The sequence below is a fragment of the Caretta caretta genome, chromosome 4 (assembly GCF_965140235.1).
Source record: "Caretta caretta isolate rCarCar2 chromosome 4, rCarCar1.hap1, whole genome shotgun sequence".
Classification (NCBI taxonomy): Eukaryota; Metazoa; Chordata; order Testudines; family Cheloniidae; genus Caretta; species Caretta caretta.
Window position 1 is genome coordinate 100,566,015 of NC_134209.1, and position 27,644 is coordinate 100,593,658.

Below are 27,644 nucleotides of genomic sequence, written 5' to 3' on the forward strand. Positions count from 1 at the left end.
TGAAAAATCAGTTTGTTTGTTTGTTTGTTAATAAATTTGTAAAGATTCTGCATCAGCACAGAACATAATGGTTATCAGCTGTATTGCCAGCCATGGCCACAGAGATTCACAGTTGTCCTGGCACTTTCTGTTCTCAAATGCGAAGCGCCTACCAATGCCACTAAAGGAGAATTTCCATGAACTTTAACAGTATTAGGGTTTATATGGTCTATGGTCCAGACACTAGAGGGTGACATGATCAAGCACACTTGGGCATAGTATATAGTTGCCAGGACATTCTGATTTCTAGATGTTTTGCAAGACTTTTCTGGTTTTGTTTATATACCAGGTTAAGAATTCTATTAATACTGGATGGCATAGAATTGTCATTCCATTTAGCAACATAGAAAGTTCTTTCCATATAAACAGACTTTATCTGCAACAGTTTGGCTCTTCACAGAGCTCACCCAATGAGTGCAGATCAAGAGCTCTGATTCCCCACATGCATTAAATCAACTTCTTATCTCTACAAAAGAAGAGGATCTCAAAGTTCTTACCAAGTACTAATCCATCTCTAGGAAACTCCCATCTTGAGTCATAGGGCAGTTGCATTGGGTCCACATAAATGTACTCATGGCCATCAGGGCTGATGGACTCAATGACTCTCCATCTTATCTCATACCTTGGTTTCTGCCGTGCACAATAAATGAAACATAAATTGTCAGGCTCATGCCTGATTTAAGAATGGGTCAGTTCACTAATTCAATTCAGTATAGAAATTACATATTTTAAGTTACCTGTTTCCATATGATGACCAGGACAATCAGTGAAATAATCACAATCACTATTAACACTAGGACTGCTGCAGCCACAGTTAATTCTGATCGCAATGCTGAAGTAAAAGAAAAGGCCTCAGTTTAGATTTGCCTCCATGCAGAGAGTTATGACAGAGGCCTGAGTTTGTAGGTGACAGTAAGACTCCCACCTCCTTTGCCATCAAAGTTCTTGTGCACTGCAGATGTGAAAAGTGCAGTCTCCAGAGGCAGGGGGCATTAAGTCATTCACTGCCTATAATAACCCTGCCTTCCTATTTCAGGAACAACAACAGTGGTTGCCTGGAAGAGACTTCCATGGCCATGAGTAACTAAAATGAAGAGATGGATCATGGAACCACATAATATGGGAAAGATGGATTCAGAATTAAGACCTGGAGAATGGCTCTTGTTCAAACTTCTGGGGAAGAGCTGCCAAATCTGTTTTCATCATTATTTACTTTCAAAGAGCTGGTGTTTTACCTATTAGACATTCACACTGCATAATTATTTCCAGATTTGATTGGGTTTATTTGAGGGGGAGTTTGAAATGGCTATTTAAATCTCTCAGGAGTGACAAAGTTAACTCACTGGGCGCCACAAGCTTCAGTTCCCGAGTAACGGCACCAAGAGTGTTCCTCGCCATGCACCGTACTACCAGGGTTTCTTCTACCTTTTGGAAGGTCACCTGGCTTTCCACCTGGTCCTTATCAACCTGATGAGCCTCCATGTGTATATCTGAGATGTTGTTAGTCAGAAGCATCCATGAGGTATCATTACTGCATCTGCAGAAATCGAATAACCATGAATATAGACGTCAGATTTATGTATGGATGAGCAAGCGTAAACAAAGTGAGGATCACCCTAAGCACCCTTTCCCTACTCCCTTTCCCTGGCAAGAATTATTTTAAGGACCAAAAAGAAAAGGACCAAAGATGTTTAAGTCTGTACCCACTTCCTGACAATGCTCTGGCTCCCCGCCTCCTAGATTCAATGAGTTTCTGATCCCTTCCAGCACTACTACCACCTTTGAAGCACCAGTAATGGAGCCCAGCAGCCCACTGTTGCTTAGTCCAAACTTTGCATTGCTCCGGGGCTTTCTCACTAGACCCCAGAATTCATGGCTGGCCTCTGAAGCCCCCAGTGCTCCACAGATTTCTTTGGGAGAGAAGAGAGGGGGAAATCCCAGACAGTAGCGTGAAATGTGGGTATAACGACAACAGAAAGCATCTCCGAGGTTACCAGGGCTGCTGGGCCCCACCAAGCTTGTTGTCTCTCTGTGCGATTATCTCCAGAGGAGGGGGAGAAGGGGTGACCCCAGAACTAGATCAACAAATGTGAGGGGATGAATTAGTTAACATTTCTAACACACTTTGAATGTAAAAAATATTATATGTGGTGGGCTCAGTTGCAGGAAGAAGGGCGGATGGGGGAGTGTGTGAAAGAGTAATGGGATAGATGAGTCTGTTCAGGAGATGGCAGGAAAGCCTCAAAAGATATGTGGACAAGCATCTGACTTGCTCATCTGAACTTCCCTGAGGCTCACTCATCACTAATTAGGAACCAGATCTTAGAGAAACCTGTTAAATAGATACAGTGTATGTGTTCTACAGGACAAAATCAGTAGGAATGATATTAACCCCCACCCCATCCATATGCTGATGAAGCATAAACAACTTGTCACTTTGGCGAGACGAACCAGAATCATAGTTTCCAGAGGGCTGATAAGGAATGTGTGTCACGAGCTGAAATTACGTTGGTCAAGGAAAAACGTTCACATTTGGAGATAAAGGCACATCTGTTTTTCTTACTTTTTAATGTCCTTGCATATCAGCCATTCCACGTCAGGGAAAGGCGTCCCTTTTGCCAAGCATTGGACCGTCTGTCCCCCTCCAGAGCCGTGGTGATCATCCACCAGGTCTAGAATTGAAGCTGACACTAGAAATGAATTGAAAAGAGCATGTTAGAATTTCCCCCCCCTTTATTTGGGTTAGAATTACAAATGGAACAGGACAGATGTTTAAAATTGCTGTCATTTGTCTGGCCAACAGCCTTGCAACAGCACATTGCTCTGCTCCTCAGGGAATCCAAGTCTGGGCCCTAAGCTCTTTGCTTGCTCTCCAGAGCCTGATTTTCCCCTGAAGGATATGACTAACTCAGATTGACTTTGATGAAAGTTACTTATATCCTGCAGGGGAGAACAGGGCCCAGGCTACAGCACAGTCACAGAAGGGGGCGCTGTGGAAGGGGTATGCTTGGTCCTGGGGCATAGAGAGAGCTTAAGAGCCTCACATTGCTCCTGAGAGACACCAGCTGGGTGGCAATTTGAATGTCTCTGTCTGGATGCAGAGGGAGCCTTATCCTTCCCTACTCAGCCTCATTTGAGAGCACAGGGAGAGTAAAGATGAAAAATACAGAGAAAACCAGAGGAGACCCCTCCCACCTACCTCCCAGAACTCAGCCATTTAGCAATATCCCTATTACTATTACTTATTTGTTACATGGGCGCGCCTACAGGAAGCAGCCAGAGCTCTCCGGCCTCCCCTCAGGAGCCAAGAGGACTTTTCAGGTAGGGGAGGGAAGAGAGGGAGAATCCGATACCATTTTCGCAGGAGGAGGGAGCAGAAAGCACTCAGCACCTCAGGGTGTCTCTGCTCCTTTCTCCCTTCCCTCCTTGTGAAAACTGGGTCAGGCTACTCTCTGCTCCTTCCCCGTTCTCCTCGCCATCCATGCAACACTCAGCCTGGACATGGGAAGAGGGTGAGGGGTGGGGTAAAGAACCTCTGGAGCTGTAAAAGGAGCAGAGGTGAGGCTAGGGGAACAGCAGGTGTTGGGTTGAGGGAGACAGAATTGATGTGGGAGTTGGGTAAGGGGCAGAACTGATGTGGTGGCTGGGAGGTAATTAATTGCTGGACTGACGGATGGGCAGATGTGGGGCTGATGTAATTAGTTAGAATTTTGGGTCTGGGGAGAAGCTGGAAGCTCCACACCATCAGGCAGCCAGTGAGAACTCCTGCAAAGGGGACCAAAGTCACCTCACTTTATAAATTTGGGAGAGTTGGTGACACTGTAACTGCCACACACACACTGGCATGGAAGAGCGAGTTCAAAAATCAAAAGTTAGACCAAAAAAGTTGCAAATAAACTCATGATTTTGACGGATCTGACTCATTATTTTGAACTTTGGGGACCAGCAGTACTGGAAATATTGTTTCCACAATGTGCTTCTTCTGCAGAGGATGATAAACTGTGTAAGTGTGGAGTGGCAAAAGGTGAACTGTTGTTCCTAAGGGTCTTACCTGAGTGACCAGTCAGTACAATTGACCTACCCAGTAGGAACTACTCTTGGAAAACACCAATCCAGCTCCAGCCAATCAGCTAGTCTTGTGTTAGTAAGCTACGTGGCAGGGAAGCAGCCAAACTAATTTGCTGCTGAAATCATAACACTTAGCACTCTTTGTCTTCAAAGCAATCCCTTGTGAGGTAGCTTAATAAATGTCATCCCCATTTTGTAGATGGAGTAACTCAGGCTAGGCAGGGAGATGAAACTACTCGCACAAGGCCAGTGAAGAAGTCAAAGTCAGGATTAGAACACAGCCATTCCTGGCTTCCAGGCCTTTCATTCTAGTATACCTGTAGATTAGCAGGACACCCGTTGTTTAAATGGAGTTAAGTCTTTGCTGTCTACGGCTACCTCTGCCCAGTCCAATAGGGTTCTTGATACGCTTACCTTGTATTAGCAATGAGAAAGTATAGCTTTTAGTCTCTTCTCCATTTTCAGCAACCAAAGTATAATCTCCACTGTCTTCTTCCTTGGCCCGAATCAGTTTTAATATACTTTGGACCCTACAGAAACAAGAGATTTTGTACACATTATTTTACAGAACATAAGAATAAATTAATCCAAAAAATCAAATAATTTTTAGTAGAAAATCTATTTATTTAATGTAGGTATATGGTGGCTATAATGTAGTGATACTTTGCATTTCTATAGTGCTCTTCCTATCAAAGTTCTGTTCAAATGTTAATTAATTCTGTCATATGAGAAGCAAGCAAGCATTATTATATCCAGCAGGGATTTAGAAAGGGCATTGGTGTGATCAAAATGATGACCAAGAGATTATTTTGGGAGCAGCATTTTGGAAAGACTGGTGAGGGGCCAGGTTAGTATCCAGAAGACAGGACTGTAGTAAGATTGGAGAAGGTTGCAGTAGTCAAGGTGGCAGATGATTACAAGTTGGACAAGTGAATTAGCTGATAGGATAGAAAATGAGGGAGTTTTTTATATATATTTGGCTGCTGCTGGAATAAAGTGTCTAGTTCTGGTACAAACAATTCAAGCAGGATGTTGATAAATTGCAGAGAGTTCAGAGAAAAGCTTCAAAAATGATTAAAAGGTTAGAAAACACACCTTATAGTGATAGACTCAAAGAGTTCAATCTATTGAGCTTAACAAAGAGAAAGTTAAGGAGTGACTTTATTATAGTCTATAAATATCTACATGTGGAACAAATATTTAATAATGGGCTCTTTAATCTAGCAGAGAAACGTATAACATGATCCAATGGTTGGAAGTTAAAGCTAGACAAATTCAGACTGGAAATAAGGTGTAAATGTTCAACTATGAGAGTAATTAACCACTGGGACAATTTACCAAGGGTCACAGTGGATTCTCCATCACTGACAATTTTTAAATTAAGATTGGATGTCTTTCTAAAAGATCTGCTCTAGGAATTATTTTGGGGAAGTTCTATGGCTTGTGTTATACAGGAGGTCAGACGAGATGAACACAGTGGTCCTTTCTGGCTTTTGAATCTATGAATGCTGTGTAGAAAGCAGCAGTAGAATGCGGAGGGAAAGAGGAAAAAGGAATCAAAGATGCTTCCCAGGTTATATTTCTAGGTGACAGAAAAATGATAACATTGTCAACAGCAGTAGAAAATGAAATAAAGGCACAATGTGTGAAGGAAAAATTATGAGCTTGGTTTGGTTTGATAAGCTTGAGTTGACTGCAAGCCATCCAAGGTGAGCTATCAGAGACACAGTGAGAGATATGAGAATGAACCATAATAGGAGAAGTATATCTGAGAATTGCCACCAGAGAAATGATAGTTAAAATTATGTAAGAGAGTGAGGCTACCCAAGTATAGGGCATAAAGGAGAAGAGGATGGGTGGAAAGAAAGAGCCTTGACAGACTCCAATGAAGAGGAGGAGTGGGAATGCAATGCCCCCAAAGGAGACACTTAAAGAACAGTAGGAAAGGCAGGAAGAGAATCAAGAGGGGACAGTGACATGGAAGTCCATGGAGGACAGGATGTCAAAGAGAAGGGGATGATGAAAGGCTATAGCAAGGCAAGGAAGATGAGGTTGTATATATTATGTCTTGGTTTTTCTCACCAAATTCTAGTCATAGATTTGACAAAATGAAATCACAAGGTTTCTGGAAGAGAAATTCAGATTGTCATCTTGGCAAGACCTTTCTTTACCTTGTCTCATTGATCTTGTTTGAGCTGGTAACAATCTCTGTAAGATTCTCAGTCAGAGTCACATTGTCCTTCAGCCAGAACATTTTTGGAGCTGGGTACGCCTGCACATCCACTACAAAATTTTTGACCTCATGTAAATTGACAGCTTCCAAAGGGCTAAATTGGGGATCCAGATGAATGAATCCTTTATCTGTAAATGATACAGATTCACATAAATAATGCTACTCACTTTATTTCAAACATGGTATTTGCCAGCATGCTAACAATTTTTGGATACTAAAATTGGACTGTACCATGAACTGTAATGACTACTCTCTTATTTTCTTTAACCTCCTTGGTTGCATGTCGGGCCGTACATTCATAATCCCCGGTATCTTTCACTGAAGCCTCAGGAATAGTCAAAGTGTAAACCAGCTTCTGGGATGGAACTTTAATGTCATCAACTTTTATCACACCTTTTTCTTTCTGTGTTTTGGAGAGAGGGAAAAAAATCTTATCTAAACAACCCAGCTGCAGGAAATAAATACAGTATAAAAGAATTACGGTACCATTTAAAGGAGAGCAAAGAAAGAGTTACCGCTATATGGTCCAAATTCCATATTCAAAAAGAATGGCTTAATCAGTTAGGGACAAATTTTCAGACATGGATGCAGCAGGTGTGCCCATAAGAATACACAATTTTGGAGCCAACTACCAAAGGGTGAGTAGGTTAAAAACTGCATATGTTGTGCACTTGGAGTAAAGTACCATCTAAAAATTAGGTGGAGAGCTTGAAAGAGCCTTTTAGTGCTAAAGCAAGCTAAGGGAGCGTATCCTTTGGCTTTGGTGGTGATGCTGTTGATTTTGGTTCTGAATATTCTTTGATAAATTCCCACAAGGTGAGGTGAATTCTTAATACCTTTTTCCTGACAGATTATGCCCATTTCCTAATTCCTACGTTCGGTGTGCGCTAATTCAGAGAATAATTCATTGGCAAGAGCGGGAAGTGAGGGGGGTGTTCAGCTGAGAATAAAAATGTTCAAAAGGGAATACAGCACCTGCATGTTGAGGGATGGGAACCAAAAATATGTTGGGGATTGTGTGAAACTAGAATGATTGGCAGGAGACTGAGGTTATGAATATGTAAAACTGAAAATAAAATGAAACCTTCCTATAGGAAGTAGAGGGTTTTTTTCAGGCTCTTGAATTTTTTTAAATGAAAGCTGCATTTCTGAGTCACAATTATTCTGCAACTTTACAATAACCCACAATTATCAGACCTTTTACACAGCAGCACAATCACACTATATGTGGAGCACTGACTATAAACGGGATTTCACTGAAGAGAAACCTTCACTTCAGAAAACATGTTACGAGAATTTAGGACTGATTCTCCTCTCACAACAGGTTTTCATTAGTGTAATTCCACTGACTTTAACTGAGTTACTCCTAATTTACACCAGTGTAACTGAGAAAAATCAGCCCATCTGAGACTACGTCTTGAAGAGAGTCATTTTTAGAGTCAGATTCACTTCACCACCAGTGTTATATGCAGACATTTGGACACATTTCCAGAACATTCCATTTTTTTCCCACCAGGTTTTCTAGAGCATAAATTCACAGAGCTTTATACCTTCAGTGCTACAGTCCCACTCCCTGATAACTTCTTATGTTCCCAGTCACCCCTCATCTCCCTCGAATGCTTTGCATACTTACTAACATGAATTCTAACACCTGATACTAATTTTCTGTAGTGATAACCTGAAAATAAAAGAAACGGTTCTGTTTTCTCTCTTCCTCTGTCCTCGTTCTAACAGTGAAGAGCTGACCCCTTCACATCCCCATATTCCTCACCAACTGATAATTATAATTATGCAGAAACAAAACAAGATATTTACCACTTTCCCTGGATAATTCCACTGTAAATTAACCACCTCGTTGTCAAAGACCACACAAGTTACAACAATCTTTTCGCCTGTTTTATATACAGTTTTAAGGGCCTCAATCTCAACTGGCAGCTCTGAAGTAGCTGAGGGAAAAAGAAAGAGAGTGCACCAAGTTTAAAAACCATGTGCAGTATACGAATGGTGGACTTCAAGGGCTAGATTCCAATTTCGTTTACGCAATTATGGTGTAAGCAAGAAGAGAATCAGGCTCAATATTTTTACCCTCCTTTAAAAAATGAGAAAGAGTACCTTTCAAAATGTAGATGAAAAACTGATCTGACTTGAACTCCATTCCTTTAACAGTTGTTTGGCACGTGTATGAGCCTGCAGGAAAATTTCCTAGGAAACCTTGTTTGCTGTCATAATAGGCATATACAACCTTGGCTTCACTGTCAATTAAAGCTACTTGAGCATTAGGGTCACTTGTACGACAAGGGATAATGGTGGAATCACCATCTTCTACTAGGATGAATTGATCCTCTGGTAGCAGAGGAACGAAGGGCATTTCTGGATCTGTAAAAAAGATAAGTATTTTTACATTATATCATTTTTAATGTGTCCATAATACAAGAATGGAGACACCAGCAGATAATTATGCACCTTGATAGAAATGAATATACTTTGTTTCTTTACTTTTCCAGCAATTTCCTTTATCATATGTAAAACCACAACTATGTTAAAGTCACACACAGAGTTGACACACTCTCACCATAATGACATTTGCCATCTGATAAGACATGTAAGAAGACATCCCAGTAGTCCAACTAGTAGTCAGGATCCTATGTAACAGAAATGTACCAGACTGGGAAGTTTAAGACCTCCAGGAAAAAGGGAAGTGTTATTATTTCCTTTAGACACTGATCTAGTGGAGTTTTCCGACAATGCTATTCACAGGCAAAAGGCAAAAAGCCAGAAAATCACTAATGTTTAGGTGTGAAAATTGTTGCCCATACCCCACTGACAACAATTTCCAGCAAAACCTTCAGGGTAGAATTTGGACCTAAAAGTCCCATTTTCCAGCTCATGGGTCTTGATTTGTATTTTAAATCTACATTAACTGGTGCACACAAAAAGGAGATGTACAAATCACTGTACTAGAGCATGAATAGCCTAAGGACATGACTACACTACCTCTTTTGTTGCTATAACTTAATTTGTTCAGGGGTGTGAAAAAACACCTCCATGAACAACATAAGTTACCCCGATGGAAGCACCAGCATGGACAAGCTCTCCCATCCGCATAGAGTGGCTACGCAAGCGATCTTACAGCAGCACAGCTGCATTGGTACAGCTGTGCCTCTATAAAGCTTGCTAGTGTCAATGTGGCCTAAGGCTGACTCCCCACTCAGTGCACTTTGTAAGAGCCCCCACATGGGGCAAATTGATGAGATAATAGATTAAGCATCAGGTGATTAACCAATTAACAAGGTGATTCAGCTTATCAACTGACAACAGTGAAGAGAGAGACAGGAAGAGGATGGAAGGGCTAGAGAAGTCCATGATCTCAGGGAGGTGACAGCTCTCCTCCCTCACATCCTGTATCTGGAGAGGAGGTAAAAGCCTTAAGCTACGGGGAACAAGCCCTTGTATAGCACATTGTAAATAAAGCACATGATGTTGAAATATTGTAGCGAGAAAAGGAGGACTTGTAGCATCTTAGAGACTAACAAATTTATTTGAGCATAAGCTTTCATGAACTACAGCTCACGAAAGCTTATGTTCAAATAAATTTGTTAGTCTCTAAGGTGCCACAAGTCCTCCTTTTCTCTTTGCGGATACAGACTAACACGGCTGCTACTCTGAAACTTGGTTGTAGAGAGGAATCCAAGGTGAGAGAACCCCAGTCTCCCCATTTCAGTCACCCATCACTTCCTTCTTTTATTCTAATTCTTTTTCAACTTTAATCTTAGAGCCCCTGTAATCAATGGCAAGAGTTCCTGAAACATTCATTTTATAAAATGTTCTTCTCCCTCCTCTCTTCTGCCCCGCCATAAAATAAAAAGTATTAGAAACCAAAGACATTGATTGGATTGGTTTTCAGCTAAATTACATTATTTAAAAATATTTCTAGCTACATATCTGTATCTACATATCCATCACCATGTTACTTAGGTGTCATTAACTATGGTTGTTGCACATGGTTTAGAATCATAGAACATCAGGGTTGAAAGGGACCTCAGGAGGTCATCTAGTCTAACCCCCTGACCAATCCCCAATTTTTGCCCCATATCCCTAAATGGCCCCCTCATGGATTGAACTCACAACCCTGGGTTTAGCAGGCCAAAGCTCAAACCACTGAGCTATTCCTCCCCCCACATATGCCTTGAATTATGGGGCACACCATAAAAAAGCAAACACATCCCCAATATTTTTTAAAACCAACACAATGTACCCCAGTTCCAATAGTCATCCAATCCACATTCAGTTTAAAATCTAAATTGCAAAACATACCCAACTTTAAAACAGTGGCTCTGAAAATGATCATAATCTGCCACTTCTAAACACACATATAACTACTGCAAACCTAAGAGCTTGTGAGCTAAGTTTCATCATCAATTTTAATAATGGAAATATAAACCCCTCCAACAATGGGATTTATAACACACTGGCAGTCTCCTTGTAACAACAATCCAAACACAGCACTATAGAACTCATCCACCCAACTCGGTACATTTGCTTTCCAAATGTAATTAAAAACAGAAAGAGGCTTCACCTAGGTTTTTTTCCGGCTTGTATGGCTATTACATCCTTATGTAAAAGTCATAAAGCATCCTGGTTTTAATAAATAAATTTCTTTTCCCCCACAGCCTTCATAATTTATTGTAGGGAGAGGAATTGCTCTGCCCAAAACAAAACAAAAAAAAGTTCATGGTGGAAACAGAAATTTTCCTGAAAATTCTAAAATTAGGTGAAAAAAGATTAACTTTTGCAACAGTGTCAGCTGACTCTTTAGTGAGGGGAAAGAACTACAAGATGCCTATAGCTTGCCGATCTGGGGGACTGTGACAGAATGTATGCTTATATCCACACCCTACTCACTGTTGTAATAATCTTCGTACAAAGAATGCCTTGTGAGGTATCATCTGAAAACTCATTTGCTAGTCAATATTGTCCTGATAAAATATGTGTGACAACATTGTAGGTGAAGTTATAAGATTCCACTATATGGTGATCTTAACACATGTTCCGAACTGAGGTTGGCAAACATGTCTGTCTCAAACAAAGGAATGTGCACTCTGCTTACTTTGCATTTAATCAATAAACAAAGTCATCAAGTGGGAAGGGTAGACAAAGAAACCTCAAACGGTTTCTCAAAAGGTAAGGAAAAGCAGGGAACAGCCTTCTCCATAGATTTTTTTGTCTCCAGAATCTCAGCTGGAAATGTTTTCCATGGGGAGGACTGACACCATAAAAAGAAGAGACAAACACCCCAAAGAACCCCTCCTCTCTTTCTCTGTTCATTGCTTAACTGCACCAGAAGGAACACAAGTAGCAGCCATTGAACTGGAGAGGGAGTCCTGGCCTAAGAAGTTTGGTCAGTAAGACTTCTGAGAGCATGTGGTGAGAAAAATTTTGCTTTGAATTTAACATAGTTTAAGTTAGGCACCAGTTGCATCTTATCTTTTCCTTGTAACCATTTCTGATTTGCATTCACTTAAAATTTATCTCTTTGTAGTTAATAAACTTGTTTTATCTAACCCAGTGTGTTTAAATTGAAGTGTCTGTGAAATTCCATTTGAGGTCACAAAGCGTGTGCATATTATTTCTATTAAAGGAATACAGACTTTGTATGAATTTGTAGGAGTCTTCTGATATCTGTCTTCATTTTCCTTGTCCTCGAGCTAATAGTGAGCTACCGCACCATCCAACGTCATCAGTTTTGTAGTGGACTGCTTAGGGCTGACTTGATATTGAGGTATAAGGCCCACAGGCTCTGCCCAAGCTTCAATAACCGTCTTAAGAACAAGTGTTGGTGCTACAAGTTTTTCATGGTAAATGTAGAGGGAAATCGTGGAAGAGTCATGCTAATATGGCACGTTATGGTCTATAGAAAACCCAAATAACAGACGTCAAAGTTTTAGGGCACTTCACAAAATCTCTGGTGCTGCCTCTTTCCCTTACATAGTCGTTTTGTAGTCCAGGCATCTTGTTTTCCTTCACAAACGTGTTAAAGTTTTACAGGGTGACTTGCAACCTCTTTTCTTTTCCCTTGTTTTCCTGTCCTGCGCTTGTAGGCTAACGCTCAGAATGCTCACTGCCAGTCTACCAGTCTGGTACTTTGTGTCCCTGCAGTGCTGTCTCTAATCCCCTGTTTCCCAATAGAGCCCCAGGCAGTCCTATATAATGCTTTACAAAGGCTCACAATAAAGTTTGTAAAGCCATTTATCTTTACATCCACCCACTTGCTCCCCATCCACCCACTCACCCTCCCCTGCCCCACACCAAAATCCCCAGATGTCAAATGTTATAGTCTCTTCCTTTTTAAAGACTTTGATGCTCATAGATTCATGTGACAGTCAGTCATGACTCAGCCAGTGACTCCTATTACAGCCATGACAAATAGGTTTAATAGACTTCTGACTCCAACCTCAGAGGATTGGCAGACAGATGGACATTCTGCGACATCCCTACCCCGCAGAGTGTGTGGAGGAGGAGAGGATGGAAGTGGGCACTTCTAAAGGGAATGGGAAGATTACCAGGTGGGTAATGTTCCCTGAGATCCCTGTTGGGTGGTGTTCTTATTAATAATAATATAATACCTAACTTGATAGATTCAGAATGCTTTACGAAGGAAGTCAGTATCATTATCCCATTTTACAGGTGGGGGAAACTGAGACACAGAAGGGACATGGCTTGCCCAGGGTCACCCAGAGGACAAAATGCAGAGCTGGGAACAAAACCAAGATCTCTTGGGTCACAGTCATGTGCTTTATCCACAAGACTACACAGCCTCATTGTTTTTGCCATTGTCATTTCTTTGGGTCCAATAGATTTTTCCACTGTTCATGAGAGGCAGTTTGGGGGCAGAAAAAGCAAGTCTTGCTGTGAAAATTGTGACAAACGATTCACGAAAACACCACATTATTTGCCTTTTGCCAGACTGGCCCTCACTGCCGTTTCTTGTTTCCACCTCTCTCGTGACAGGTGTTCCAACACAGCTACATCTTACTAATCACCTTTGATTCCTATGCCCTGTAATATGTGAGCATCTTCCTGCACTGCAGTTCAAGTTTTCTATCAATTAATACATTTCCACACTTTGGATATTTGAAAGTAGCAATATATGACCTCTGAGCTATCAGTTCAAACCCAATTTAGGTCAATGGAGACGAAGAACCATTATTATCCACTGAAGTGAGCTGTAGCTCACGAAAGCTTATGCTCAAATAAATTTTAGTCTCTAAGGTGCCACAAGTACTCCTTTTCTTTTTGTGAATACAGACTAACACGGCTGCTACTCTGAAATCTGACTATTTAGTGGTATGCATGAAGTTAGCTGGTCTCAGTACAAGTCCCAAAGAACACATTACACAAGCCACCACCAAATAGTTGGCATTTGTGTTCCCCTAGTTGGAATCCTTAGCAATGAAGCCAATGGGCATGGAGACTGAACCACGTGCAATGTGCACCCACAGAGCTGGTCTCCATGTCTGAGTCAAGGTATCCACTGGGGGAGCACTGCCCTTTTCCTGCACTTTGTGGAGAGAAAGCTTCAGCCTCCAAGGCTGTCAATTCATTACCTTTCATGAGAACTAATTCATACCAAACAAAATCAATGTGAAGAGGAGCATGCCCAGCTCAGATCAAGAGGTTGCTCTCCATTTAAATGCTTAATAGGGTCCTTGATATTCCTACACCACAACCCAGGCAAACTTTTCAGCTGTAACACAGCATAACCCACTCACCAGGCACATAGATGTAGATATCCTTCCCCTCCAACTCCCCGTCCTCCTCTTGAGTATGATTGTAGTAACAAGTGTATAATCCGGTATGAGCAGCTGAGGCATTCCCCACTTCCAGCAAAGTCACAAAGAGACCACTGTTGTTCTCTTCATTTCTAATGTCTATCCTGTGGCTTCCTTCGGCCAGTGGGTATTGCCAGGTCACTTCGCTGTCTCCAGAGCATTTCAGAGTAAATGAGGCATTCAGCTGCACGACCATTTCATCTCTATTCGGAAGAACAGTCGGCAATGGAAGCTGGCAAAAAGTTAGCCATGGTCCTGTCAAAGGAAATGAATAAGTAACCGGTTACTAAGCAGCACATGCTCACCACATAGATGTGAGAAAGGATGAGCAATTTATCTATAAAACAGCCAAACCAGACACACTGATCTCCCTGTAAATGAGCCCTTTTGAAAGCAGTCACAGCATTTCCCTATGGAGGGCAAAATAATTTCTCTTTGAACCTCTCAGACAAAATGCTGTTCATTTCAGTTCCGTCCACCTTGCATCCAGAAATGAAAGACAAAGAGTTGAAATTAGCGATGGCTCTCAACCAAAACCCCAGATCCAAACAGCCCCAGACTTTGGGAGCATTTCATGCTAGATCAACACCTGGATCTGAACATTACAGCTGACCTCTATTTCTGCAATGGGCTACAGCAGTAGCCTGGATCCAAACTTTGGTTATGTCTCCACTGCAAAATAAATAAATAAATAAAACAACCTGATGCAGCGAGTCTCAGAGTGTGGCTCTACAAATTTGGACTAAATAGCCATGCAGACATTCCAGCTTGGGTTTTGAAGCGCACCTCGGAGCCTAAGCTCCAGCTCAAGCCAGAATGTCTATGTGGCTTATTTAGTGCCATACTGTCAGCCTTGCAAGCCCAAGTCCGTGGATCCAAGCTCTGAGACTCACTGCTGTGAGTTTGGGGCTTGAGGGGGGAGCGGTTGCAGTGTAGACATACCCTAGGTGGCTCAGGCCCATCTCTAGTTGAAATGTAAGGAAGACCAGTGATCCAATATAACTGTAACTCATTCGACAGGATATTGTAACTGCAGTGCTTTTAATGTACAATCTGGATTTACAAGGCCAGGTTCTCTGGTTTGGGCAAGTTGTACTTGGGCTGGCCAAGAGCTGGCCCAGTCCCCACCCTAAGTGAGAACAGCCACACCCAGCACCACAGCCCTCGAGACCCCGGAAAAATCATCAGGGAGGTAGATAAATGGTTTGTATGCCAGGGGACCAGCACAAAGCAGGTTTAGTGGCGCCAAGGACTGGGCCCATTGTGATCTCTGTTCTGCTTCTCAAGCCATTGCAAGTATGTTACCTATATTGGCTAGTAATACTGGCCTTTTTATATTTGGCACTTTGAGGCAAAACCTGCTCTGCCCCCCCCCCCCCCCCGCCCCATTTCCTTCTGCTGATATGGAAGGCCTGCTCGCCAGTGCAGCCAGTGCATTATGTGGCACAGAGCAGGAGGCTGCAGGGAGGGATCCCACCCAGGCAGCCTGCACTCTGCTGCACACGATGGAGCTCTGCTCCCACGTGCTGCTAAAGAAAGTCTGGCAGGAGAGACGTGGCATGGCTGGTGCATCAGCAGTGACACAGATCCACTAGCCAAACCTCTTCCCTCCGGAGAGGAAGAAGCAGCTGCAGAGGTTACAATAGCCCTAAGGCTGCAATGGTAGCTGCTCAGTGGATTCCATTCCCCTCCACCAGGGAACTCCCTTGTATCATATCTATTTCGTTGGGCTGCGCAGTAACAAAAGATGGGCTGTCCATAAAAATATGACTATTTTCAGTAGATTTAATCACAGGCTTGGGACTATGTTCCCGGCTGCTTTTATTACAATTAATGTCAGAAAAAAAGAATTTACAACCGCTTGACTGATCATCTGTGCTGTAATTCATGATCACTGATCACATTGAAAACAAATCTATCTGAAACATCAACTGTAGAGCATTGATTTAAGCCCAGACTTACAAAGGAGAATGAATGAAGAGACACAGGGAATTTAGGACTGTTACCTGTCAGGAGACATCCCAGGAGCAGGAATGTCCTTGGGGAAGTACCCATCACTGTGCACAGCTGAAACAGAAAAATAGAAAAGCAGGAAAAAGTAAAGTTAGTGAACAGATTTATAAAGGCAATGGGCTATTTGCAATGCTTCTGACTCTATTGCCAGTTTAGGAGTACACACAGCATATGGTATACAGAGCTCACTCCGGGAAAGGAGGTGGACACTTTGGACCAAATTCTGCACTCATGGCCCAATCATGCTGAGCACCTTCTGCCCACAGTCCCTACAGCACCTTGCAGAACTGGGCCCATAATTACATTGCTCTATGCATGGAGTAACTCCACAGAAGTGAATGAGGTCGCAATGGAATTACATCAGTGTAACTGATGGCAAGATCTGGCCTTTCGACTGCTTACAAAACGTGATGGTAGCAATTCTGAGAGAAAGAGTATATTTAAAACCACTTTCTATAATACAAAGTACCATCATCTACTAAAGTTCTATTTTAACACTCGATCTATTTTTTAGTTTGTTCAATAAATGCATTTATTTCATTGAATAAGAATTCCCTTGATCAAGAGACCTTCTGTTTAAAACACACACTGAAGCTCTCTAGTAAAACAGAAGAGGGAGCACAAGACTGCAGTTGTGTTTCTACAGTACCTCTTTTCCCAAGCAGCATGAAGAATAATGGATTATTTGGAGTTTTCTGGCCTTCTAAGCTATACAGAGCAAATTGCCATAGGACAGCAGGCAGCGTCCAAAAGATAATTGCAACAAATAACTGTCTACATGCCATATAATATAATTTCAACTTATGGTAATCAAACTATCCAAATTTCCCAAGACAAATCCTGCAGTCCCTACTCAGTTTTGCTATTGATTTCAATAGGGACAGGAATATCAGTATATATTGAACAAGGACAATACAAATGGACTACTAAAGTGGAACACAGGCCTCTCAGATATGAACTAAATGTTGATAGCGAGCCATGCTAGCAACCAGTTCTTCAAGGTGCTGGACACCCGCTACTCCCACAAGGGCATAACAGCAGTTGTTAAGAAGGGAAAACATGCAGATTCTTCCAGCTATATGTCTTTGTAGTACTTTGTAGTAGCATGATCAGAGAATGGCAAGAAATATTTGTTTATGAAAGATGAGTCGGTCCTCCCTGCCTCTTGCCACATGTGGAACAAACATATAAAGCAGTGTTGCAAACCAAAATGTGTTTCATACATTGTGAATGACTTGTGCAGTGTGTTGGCAACATGAAGATTTACAAACTACCAGCTAAAGGAACATATGCAACAGCTTCAGAAATTCGACAGACAGCATTCCAGCAAAGGCAAGCCATTCAGCCTGATTTTGCAATTAGCAACAATGGTCATGTGTTTATGTATCTGCCTCCCACTGATAACAGACTCTGGGACATCAAAGAAGTCCTCTGGTTTCAGCCTCTTTTCTCACTTTTATCACATTTATATCCTGTATTTCTTTAGATAAAGCAACCCACTGTACATCTTTAAAGAATTCCCATAGTCTGCCTTATTGATTTCACTGCTAACAGCTCATGTTCCCCAAGACAGTGTTACCCATACTGTCTGCCAGGTTTCCTTCTGCCTTTACAGATAGAAGGATCTCTTACCACAATATATTGCTTCTATGGACTATTCACTGAAAAGAATGCAGTCTATGAAGAAGTAATCTGGATCTGATTCTCCTTTTACCCTGATGCAAATCTGGAGTAATTACACTTGAAATCAATTAACTGACGCTGGTGTAAAATCAGTACAAGTACACATAGAATCAGGGCCTATAATACCCAGTGGAACTATGGGTGATGACACTATGCTGTGACATAGTCAAACAGCTTAGCTACCATGCAAGCCAATGGGAGCTAAGTACCTGAATCCAGTGCAGCAATGTAGGGATTTCATTGACAGACTGGTTGCTCTTTGAGATCTTATTGCTTTGATACCTTCCATCAATGACATATTAACCTATGGGACAAGGTCCAGAGAAACCTCCAGCAACTGAGAAAGAGAGAATAGGGGTATACACATATGATTCTTCATCATGATTCCAGTTTGAATGGAATTGCACATTGTCATGCATCTAAAGAACAATGATCACTGGCATGCCATGTCCAATGGGTTCTTGCGTATGCTTGTTTTGCCTGTTTGCCTAACTCAGTGCCAATACTTTAGGCAAACTATTGGTGGGAGTAAGTATATTTAGCTCCAGCCAGTAAGTGGGCAAAAAAATGGTCTCCTCCCAGGCAAGAGAAAGAGTTATTCCATCCCAGCCCTCCATGCTCTTTATTTTAACTATTTTCATTTAGTCAGCTTCAGTAAACACCCCAGGTTCAGTTCAGAACACCCCACGGACCTAATCCTTATCTGACATAAATTAAGTCAATGGAGCTACACTAGCTGAAGATCTGGGCCAAGGTCATAAGCACATGTGCAGTGTATGCATACTTATGGTGTGATCCTTCATTCCTTGTACACCCTAGGATTATACTGATTATACTGATTATAATAGGAATAGAGAGGCATGAAAAGAATGTTAGATCTGGCTCAAATTTCCAAATTAGTCTGCCAATATACATAAAGCAGAGTGTATAGAGTAAAGCAGTAATTGTGTTTATTTAGATTTTTTAAGTGGTCTAGATTAAATGTTAGTATTTCAAAATAAGAAAAGGAGGACTTGTGGCACCTTAGAGACTAACCAATTTATTTGAGCATAAGCTTTCGTGAGCTATAGCATCCGATGAAGTGAGCTGTAGCTCACAAAAGCTTATGCTCAAATAAATTGGTTAGTCTCTAAGGTGCCACAAGTACTCCTTTTCTTTTTGCAAATACAGACTAACATGGCTGCTACTCTGAAACCTGTTAGTATTTCAGTTACTTATTTTGATTATACTAAATCATGAAAGGGATATAATCAAAATCTTTGTTTATAAGGACCTGGTCTGCCAAACAGTTGCTATCAAGTACAGTGCTTACCACCATGAATAGTTCCATTGACTGTGGTGTGTAAGTCAAAACAAAATTTGGTAAAATTTGTATCCATAATGTTGTGAACCTTGATGTAAAAATCCATATAGAAAATAATGAGAGACCCAGTCAGTCATTCTGCACATGCTAGAGGGAAAGCACCAGCATTCTGGGGAGGAAAGAGTGGTATCAACCTTTCATGCTGTCATAAATTAGTCAAAGACCTTCACCAGGAAAGTAGAATTGTATATCCATCGTTAAATAACAGAAAATAACAGAAAATAGCCTCATTTCCCACTGGGTAGCAGTCACCTGCATTTAATCCAATTGGCCACATGATGGCAGTGTTGGTCCACACTAGTGCAGCCAAACTGCATTTCTTCGGCAGAAAGGAGCATCAGTCTCAAAGGTGAGAGATGGAATTTAAGCGACTCCAAGTCTCCATGCATCAACTTGAAACTGTCATTTTATATGGAAATTATTTTAACTTCGTGTGAGCCCTGGTAAAAAGACTTGATCCTGCAACGCTTACTCACACCTGCAGTACTAGTGGAGACTGTTGCAAAAGCAGGTCCAAATACCATTATCTATTCAGGTTTTGGAAACATAACGATGAGATCATCTTAATTTGGGAATGAGTTTGATGCTTTTAGTGCAGGTTCTCCCTAAAACTGGCTTCTCTGGGGAAGCTCTGAGCTTTTCCAGGAAAGGTTGGAGCCAGGTAAGAAAAAGGAAATCACTGGATGAAAATGGTGTGATTTACGAGGTTGATGTAAATATGTGGACACGGCCACCTGTAACTTTTCTTGGTCATTGGCTCCTTTCCTTATAAGACTCCCCAAAAGCAAGACCCTCTGTACAGTGAACAATAGCAAGTTCTGAAGATTTCCATGAGTGCTAAGAGGAAAGGACCACGCAAACCAAAACCGAAAACACTTCTGTGATTGTCCGCTTAAAATACACTAGCAAAATGCAGTTTACAATTAAATATTTTTTCTTAAAGAGAGGGTTGCTCCACTGCCCCTTTCAAAATATTTACATTCAGGGTGGCCTGAATATCTCTCCTGTACCATAGCAAAGCAACAGTTATTAAATATCAATTCTAACTCTGTATTAGGTTCTTACAGTGTGCCCAGCACTTTACAGGACACACACGCAGCAAACTCTGCCCCAAAGAGCTTACAGTCTAAGGCCCTGATCCTGCAGTCTGCTCCATGGGGCAAACCCCATGCTTAGCCCCTTTGACTTCATAGAGAATACAGGAATAAAGTTTTCTCCTTGCAGATCAAATTTCAGGATCAGGGTCTAAAATTTAAAAAAGAGAAGACAGTCTAAAGTGGGAAACCCAAAGGAAAGGTTAACTTGAAAGCCGAGGGGTGGGGGGCAGGAGGTTCTGTGTGTTTGCATTTTAAGCTATGAGCACTTTTTGAGGGGCCCAGTGAAGCAGTCTTTGGAAAACCCTGCTCTTTGAAACAGCTGAAACAAACCTCTTTGGCTCAAGGCCTTCAGAGTATGATACGCATCCAACCTCTAGTTTTGACCCAGAGTACAATACAAAGAAAATGAGGTTGAAAATGCACCTTACTACATCCTGCTTTCCTTGGTACCAAAATCTGTATAAACCACCCTGCTGTATGAAGATCTCTTTGTAGTCTACACATCTGGTGACAAACAATAGCAAATGTGGCCCCAATCCTACAGTCAGAGCCATGCTGGCAGACTCTTGTGTGTCCCCTCCCTGCACACACTGATGTAATTGCAGAAACAGGGCCATCATTTAAAAGTAAGATGAGCTCTGACTAGGGATAGGGGAACCTGGTGTTTGGGGATTCTGAAATTCCCTTGAACTTTTGAAATATACTTTCATGCTTCTTGAAGCTTTATCAAGTTTTTGGACATATTTCTCTTCATTCAAATCATTGCTTAGCAGGGACATTTCTTTAAAAAAAAAATCTGAATAAAGAAGCTAAGAATGAAGATCATTCTTCCCTGATTCTAGGGCATTTTTTTAAAGCCAGATCTGCACAGTTCAAATTTTGCTTGAGCCAAATGGAAGATGAACCTCAAAATCTTCGATTTCTGTCCTATTGTTTTTGTCTGATCCCGTCTCTGAATCCACTGACACAGCCCCTGAGTTCTGCGTTGGTGCAGGGAACTGCGCTAGCGGATCCTATGCCAGGATCGGCCCCTGAGATTGGAAATTCTTGGGCTCAAGAACCACAGGCCTGATTCCTCAGTGTGTTGCTCCCGCTTTACAGCAGTGTAACGCCACTGAAATCAAGCAGTGAGACTAACCTAAGGGGACGCTACTATTCAGACCGTGGAAACTGGCCCAATATGCCGTAAAACGTTGTAGGGCTCGGGCGGTAACCGTAAGGATGACTGCTAGGGGGCAGCACAACACTGCAAACGGGACCTTTTGCAGAGCCCAGCCTGCCCCAGATTGGACAATCTACTCCTGCCTCTTGCCATGGGAAAACATTGTCTGGCACCTTCCAGCCTATCCACCACGTCACACCCCACAGGCACCAGCCCTGCTCTCCAGCGTGAGCCGTTTAGCTAACGCCTCGTCCCCCACTCCCTCCCCAGAGCGCCGCGTTGGGGCTGCCGAAAGCGACCTCAGCAGTTTCCTTAAACCAGGCAGGCTTTGTTGGCAGGGGAAAGTTTTCCCTGGCTGCCTTTTTCCACTGTCGGTGCTAACAAATGGTGAACGGTTAGGTGTGTTCTCGCCCCCCACATCCCGCCCCCAGCTTTAGGGAAGGAGGCTGAGATGTTTCCCTTTTGCACACACGGAAACGTATAGCAGTAATTGCTGGCAGGAAAAAACTGCAGAATCAACATTCCTATAGAACACACACACACACACAGCTGAAGGAGGGAGCTCTGTAATTCTTCCCTCCCTCCCTCCCAGACCGGACTCAGATGAAGAGGCCACTAATTTCCTTCTCTCCCTATGGGGCGCAACCAATGCTCCTCTGCGAGAAACCAAGGTTTGAGATTTCAACCTGGAGGAAACTGTGTCAGATCCATCAAACCATTCTTCTCCCCAGCTCCGCGCTCACCGGGTCAGGTTAAAATTCCACCGTGGGCTCAGAAACCCAAGAACACACGCTCACACATATGGAAAATTCTTGGAGAACTTAATAGAGATGAAACCAGTAAGGACCATGGAAACTGAATAGGGTGCTATGAAAAACTCCTAAACATTTCAATCAAGAATGATGTCCTTTATCTGAACCAAAATCCTACGGCAGGGAATATAATTCTCGATTACATTCAAAAAACCAACGGTGTGATCCCTTTCTGTTAAAGTCTACAGGACTTTTGCATTACGGCTTGCATGCACACACACTACACATACAGGGCTCAACCGGGAAGCCCAGCCTCCATTGCCAGAGGACAACTGGATATTGTAAAGACTGCCTTGATGCTAGTTTGTTTAGTTTGGGGGGCGGGGAATGTTTACATTCACACTTTCAAACACCCTGTTCTGTTTTTTAAACGTCTGGCCAACGCTTGCCACTTTATTGACTGACTCCGAGATAGTGAAGGCCAAATGATCCTAGGGTACCCAGCAGCGAAGAAAGTCAACACATGTTGAGGAACACTTATCTATAACATTTACATATTGGAAAAGCCGAGGGAGCTGAGAGTTAGCGAGAAAGGATTAACCGAAAGAGCCCAAGAACAATGAGAGAACGTCAAATTTCAGCCACTTCGCTATTTTCATAGGAAACAATAGCAAGACCTTTGCCAAGCTGAAGCAACAACCCTTAGGCGAGCCAGCCAGACACGAAACCAGAGGTGGGGAGGAGCTGCACAAATTTGGTGTTTACTGGGGTGAGTCAAATGTTTTCCAAGCGCCACATTTCCTTGATCTGACACTCTTGTTCAGAACTTCTTTTTCAATCCCCTCCCCAAGCCTTCGGGGCCCGCTTCAGGCTCGAATCCCAGGCCACACTATTCCATGTGCCAGCAGGTCTCCACAGCGGCTGTGAGGAGCCTGCAGGGTCCCCCAAAGCCGCTGTTCCTGGGGGCTCGATGAGGCTAGGGATTCACCCTGTCTGCGCAGGATGCCCCGCCTTCCAGGGGATCCGACGCTGAGGACTCCCCTGCGCAGATAAAGGCGTCCACTGGGGACAGGAGGAAAGAGTTTCTCTCTCTGCCTGACCTCACACCTTCTCAACCCCGGAACGCTCCGTGGCTGACACACGAGGCAGTTACAGCTGGACGCGCTCGGGGGGGCGAGCGCAATCCGCATTCCGGGGACCACCCGTCTGATGCATGGGGCACGGAGAGAGATGTCTCGTGTCACTCCCAAATCTGCTCCCGGAGGATGCAGTCGATTCCTGTGTTTGCAAGGCGCCCTTCGCGGGGATTATTAGACATTGGTGTGGGAGGTCGCCAAAGCAATTGGAGAATTTGCATGTGGTGGGGTTGAAAGCTCCGGACAGAAAATAACTCTGTAATCCAGGCAGGAGCGGAGTTAAAACTCTGTTTGTCGTTGTAATTACCTCACAGGAACTAAAGGCAGCCCGCTCTCCTCTGGGATTTACCCCTGTCTCAGTTCCCAGACGTGTTGCTGAGTCTTGAGGGCTGGTGCTGCCTCCCTAGATCCATCTCGCTCCAAAACACGGTCCAGCCCTGTTCTTAGGAGTGTCTACTAGCTGCTGGGTCCCCGTCCAAAAATGTTGAGCAACGCAGCAAAGAGCCAATAAGCCATTTCCTAGTCCTCTCGGGACTTTTCCAGGGGACCCCAGCATGGCAGGGCCAGCAAGTTTCAACCGCAGCGCCAGACAAAATCCAACCAAACACATCACAAGCCGCAAAGGGCTGATGGTCCCTTACACTCCCTGGGCACAACCCAAAGGGCTCGCCCGCCTGGGCTGCAGACGGGGCAGACAGCTAGGGCATGCTGGCAGCTCTGTGGCTCTGGCATGTCCGTCGCACGAGGAGCGCAGCTGGGTGTGTGTGAACTGGGCCCGCCGCCAGGTAACAGCCCAGAGCTTAGAGTTCAGCTTCCCCGCTCGCAGGGAGAACGGAGAGCGAGGTGTAAACCCGCCGGGCGCAGGGATCGGGTTGGGGGATGATTTGCCCCTGCAGACAGACAGCACCCCGAGGATCTCTACGCGCTTTAGCCCGCTGGGGGAGAGGGCTCGGGAGGCGCAGGAAAAGACGAGGGAGGGGTGTTAACCACGACGGGAACAATGGAAGAGAGGGATGGCAGGTCGGACCTGATGGAGGGAAGGAGGGCTAGGTAAAGCCAAGGGGGGATTGGGACCACAGCGGCCAAGGGAGGGTCCGAGAAAGACCCTCCTCTTACCTTCGCCAAGCCCTCTCAACTCCCCGAGTACGCTGCCCCGAGAGCTGATCCGGGCTCCTCGGCAAAGTCCCCGCTTTCCTTCCCGTTACGAGATTCCTCCGCCGATCCCGATCCTCACACAAAGGGCTTCACTCCAGATTGGAGATAGGGGGGCGCGGAGCCCGCTCGCAGCTCCGTCCCCGGAATCGCTCCCAGCCAGGCTGCAGGAATGCGGCGCTGTGGCCCCTCCGCCCCAGCCCAAATGTGTTTGTCATTAGCGCAGCCTTTCCGCCAGCGGGGCAGCCTCCTCCAGACAGGGGCCCCGCGTCCTCCGGCTGCCGCCCCCCAGTCCCGACTGTCGGGGGCCCCTCGCCCCGCCACTCCCGGGGCGATCGCTGCTCTCTCCCCTGCCCGCAGGCCACTGGAGCTCCTGCTCCATCCCTCTCCGGAGCCGAAGGGGATCGGTGATACTTGTCCATCCTTCTCTCCTCGGCCAGTGCCCTCGCTGTCCTTTTTTGGGGTCCAGCGAGTGCCCCGAGTCTCGCCCGCCCCCTGTCTCCATCCAACCCCCCCCCCCATCGCCCCTCTCCCCAGCCCTCTCCAACAAAGCGCGCTGCTTCCATTCAGGGGGAAAGCATCACCTTCCAGGGACAAACCACCTTCCCAGCCCTAGGAACCCCCCGTGCGAGCCCCCCAAGGAGGTAGCTGCCCCCCGACGAGCGAAAGCCTCCAGAGCCCTTTGAGGCTCAGGCGCAAACTTCCAGAGTTAGAGTTTCCAGCGAGGATCCCCTGAGGAGGTGAGCCGCCCCCGTGCCCCGGCTCTTCAGTCCACACAGGGGCTGATCCCCAGCAACCTTCCATTCCTTGGATCCGGATCAGCAACGTCCCCTGCAGCTAGCATAAAAAGTGGAAACCCCCCCTTACCTTCCCGTTCACACGTTAATCCGCAATGAAAAGTCTAGAGAAAGAGTCAAAAATATGTCCACGTCCTCTCTGACTTTTCCTCCTCCTCCTCCTCCTCCTCCTCCCTCGCTCCCTCCAGTTCAGACTGCAATGCTCTCAGAGACCGCGTCTTGTAATTGATTCGATGTTCGAGTCCATCCTTCCAAAACTAATCATTTGCGTTAAGTAAATAGCTGTCAGGAAATGAGCCCCCCCCCCTGCCCCTTCAGAATAAAAGCCTCCCTGGTCCGGTCCGCACCTGAAGCCCAGCCTCCAGCGGCTCTTACGCAGGCAGGGGGGCCAGTCAACCTCCAGCCGCGGAGAGGAGGGGCCGCAAGTGGAGCCATATGGCCGGGGAATGGGGGGCGAATTTGAGAGTTTTGCACTGCAGGGGGGAAAGGTTTCCTGAAAACCCACCGTGTTCCCAATGGCACGAATGAGCTTCCCTCCACACACGCTCTGGGCAGGTGGGGCGGCCGCGTAGGCTGGGGTCCCTTTCCCAGTGTCAGGGCACGGATGAAGAAGCTGAGATGGAAGTGAACTGGTAGCTTAGTGATGTCTTTGACGCCTGACTGAGCTGGGGCTTGGTGTAGAAAGGTGGGTGGATGGATGGACGGATGGCTGTGAAGCGCCAGGCACCCACAGCCAGAGGCGAGCTCCTAGTATTTATGAATGAAAGGAACGACGAAAGAGAACGGTGTCCGAACCCTGCGGTTTCACGTGGGAGGACCGTGTGTTCTATCCCGCTCTCCCCAGGCTCGCTCAACCTCCAAAGCCACCGCAGAGCATTAAGGAGCTTGGACAGACATTGCAGGCGAAGCCTTGCGGGTTTGAACGGCTCGGTTTAGAATAGTCTCCGGCCAGAGCTTTGATCCCCAGCCGGGAGATACACGTATCTCGTCGGGCTCGATTGTTGCTGTTTGCTGGAGATAAGTGTGTGTGGAGAGAGAGAGAGACTGATGTAATCTTGGGAGTCAGATGGGGCTGCTCTTCGTTTTCTGGCTAGCTCCTATCAAACGAGGCACAGAGAGCACAGCTTCGTGCAACTGGAGTTATTCAGCTGTTGGGTGCGAGGGGGCACTGCAGCCCCAGGAATGGGAGCTGAGGTGCGTTTCACATCCCCTTCTCCAGGGCAGAACTTGGAGTGTCCAGGGGTGCGTGCGGCCGGGGAGGGTGTCCTAGAGGAATGCTTGTTAGCATTGCGTCCTCGTTTTTTTTCTGCACAGCTTTCCCTTTCTCCCGCCTTGCCTTTATAGGCGCTTGTCCTTCTGTTCGTTACTAAACAAAAGCAGTTTGTTCTCAAAGTCAAGCAATAGACTCTGGTGGTTTTCTCCCTCCCAAACGAAGGAGAATTGGTCTCTGAAGCGCAAATCCCCCGAAGGGACCGGGCAGCGGGAGCTGTGAAAGGCAGGGAGTGTAATCCTGTTCAAGCTGAGAGCCCGCGGGCTGCGTTTGCAGGGTCCCCCCTCACTGGGTTGTTTGGTGCTCCCGGTGCCTGCAGCCTATTGCGTGTTCTCCACCAAGGCATCTTCGGCTTGGGTGAGTGCACAACCTCACTATTGCTTCCACATGTTCCTTCAGGAAATCATTGGAGGCAGATATATGAACAGCCCCTTGTTCGGAATGCTAACAGGATACCGTAATGCTTGTAAATAAATACCAGGCTCCAATCGATCAGCAAGCAAGGAACAATATATGCAGCTTGGAATTATTTGAGCAACAAGGTTACAAATGGCCTTGCTCTTTTAGCGGGTGATGGAGAGAGGAAAAACAAAGCCTCGAACGAACCCTGCATGGTTACAAGGGTTTAAATAAAAGTGAGATTCGGAATTTTAAAGCAGGGTTCACACCAGTCAAACGCGCTCCAGGATCGCAAAGAACTCTTTAGTAGCCTTGCAAAGTAGCTTTGTTTCGGTTGGGATTTATTTGTGTGACTATCGCCTGGGTATTAAATCCCTAAAACGATAAAGGGGACATCTGATGCTGTAGTGTCCGGACCAGATGTGAAGGGAGAGCCATTCTTGCAGACAGAAACAGAACAGAGAGAAAGAAAAGAAAGGAATGTTCCTTCTGGTTGTAATTACCTGTCTAATTTGAATAATGTCTTTGTTATGATCATTAACAAACATTCGCTAACTGCTTCCATGTGGGATCCCACAGCGCTTGGAGAAAAAGTAAATGTACCTTCGCATTTGGAGGATACTCTGGTATTTCGAGACCTAGAGTTTTATT

General features: G+C 44.6%; 1 protein-coding gene across 3 annotated transcripts in view; it reads right to left on the reverse strand.

Moving 5' to 3' along the window:
* PDGFRA (platelet derived growth factor receptor alpha) overlaps positions 1-25,915 on the reverse strand; it is a 47,902-nt gene extending 21,987 nt beyond the window's left edge. The window contains exons 1-12 of one of the 3 annotated variants that reach the window (XM_048848281.2): positions 25,830-25,915; positions 16,176-16,236; positions 14,110-14,424; positions 8,453-8,716; positions 8,156-8,286; positions 6,572-6,743; positions 6,279-6,468; positions 4,522-4,637; positions 2,603-2,729; positions 1,383-1,576; positions 777-871; positions 537-669 (exon numbers count right to left, since the gene is read on the reverse strand). In XM_048848281.2, the coding sequence (XP_048704238.1) occupies positions 537-669; positions 777-871; positions 1,383-1,576; positions 2,603-2,729; positions 4,522-4,637; positions 6,279-6,468; positions 6,572-6,743; positions 8,156-8,286; positions 8,453-8,716; positions 14,110-14,424; positions 16,176-16,224 (1,786 nt within the window). In that variant the 5' untranslated portion in view covers positions 16,225-16,236; positions 25,830-25,915. Of the gene's footprint in view, positions 1-536; positions 670-776; positions 872-1,382; positions 1,577-2,602; positions 2,730-4,521; positions 4,638-6,278; positions 6,469-6,571; positions 6,744-8,155; positions 8,287-8,452; positions 8,717-14,109; positions 14,425-16,175; positions 16,237-18,074; positions 18,119-25,394; positions 25,581-25,829 lie in introns of those variants that run through there. The other 2 variants (XM_048848280.2, XM_048848282.2) reach the window with 2 other exon arrangements.
* Between the last annotated feature and the right edge of the window lie 1,729 nt (positions 25,916-27,644).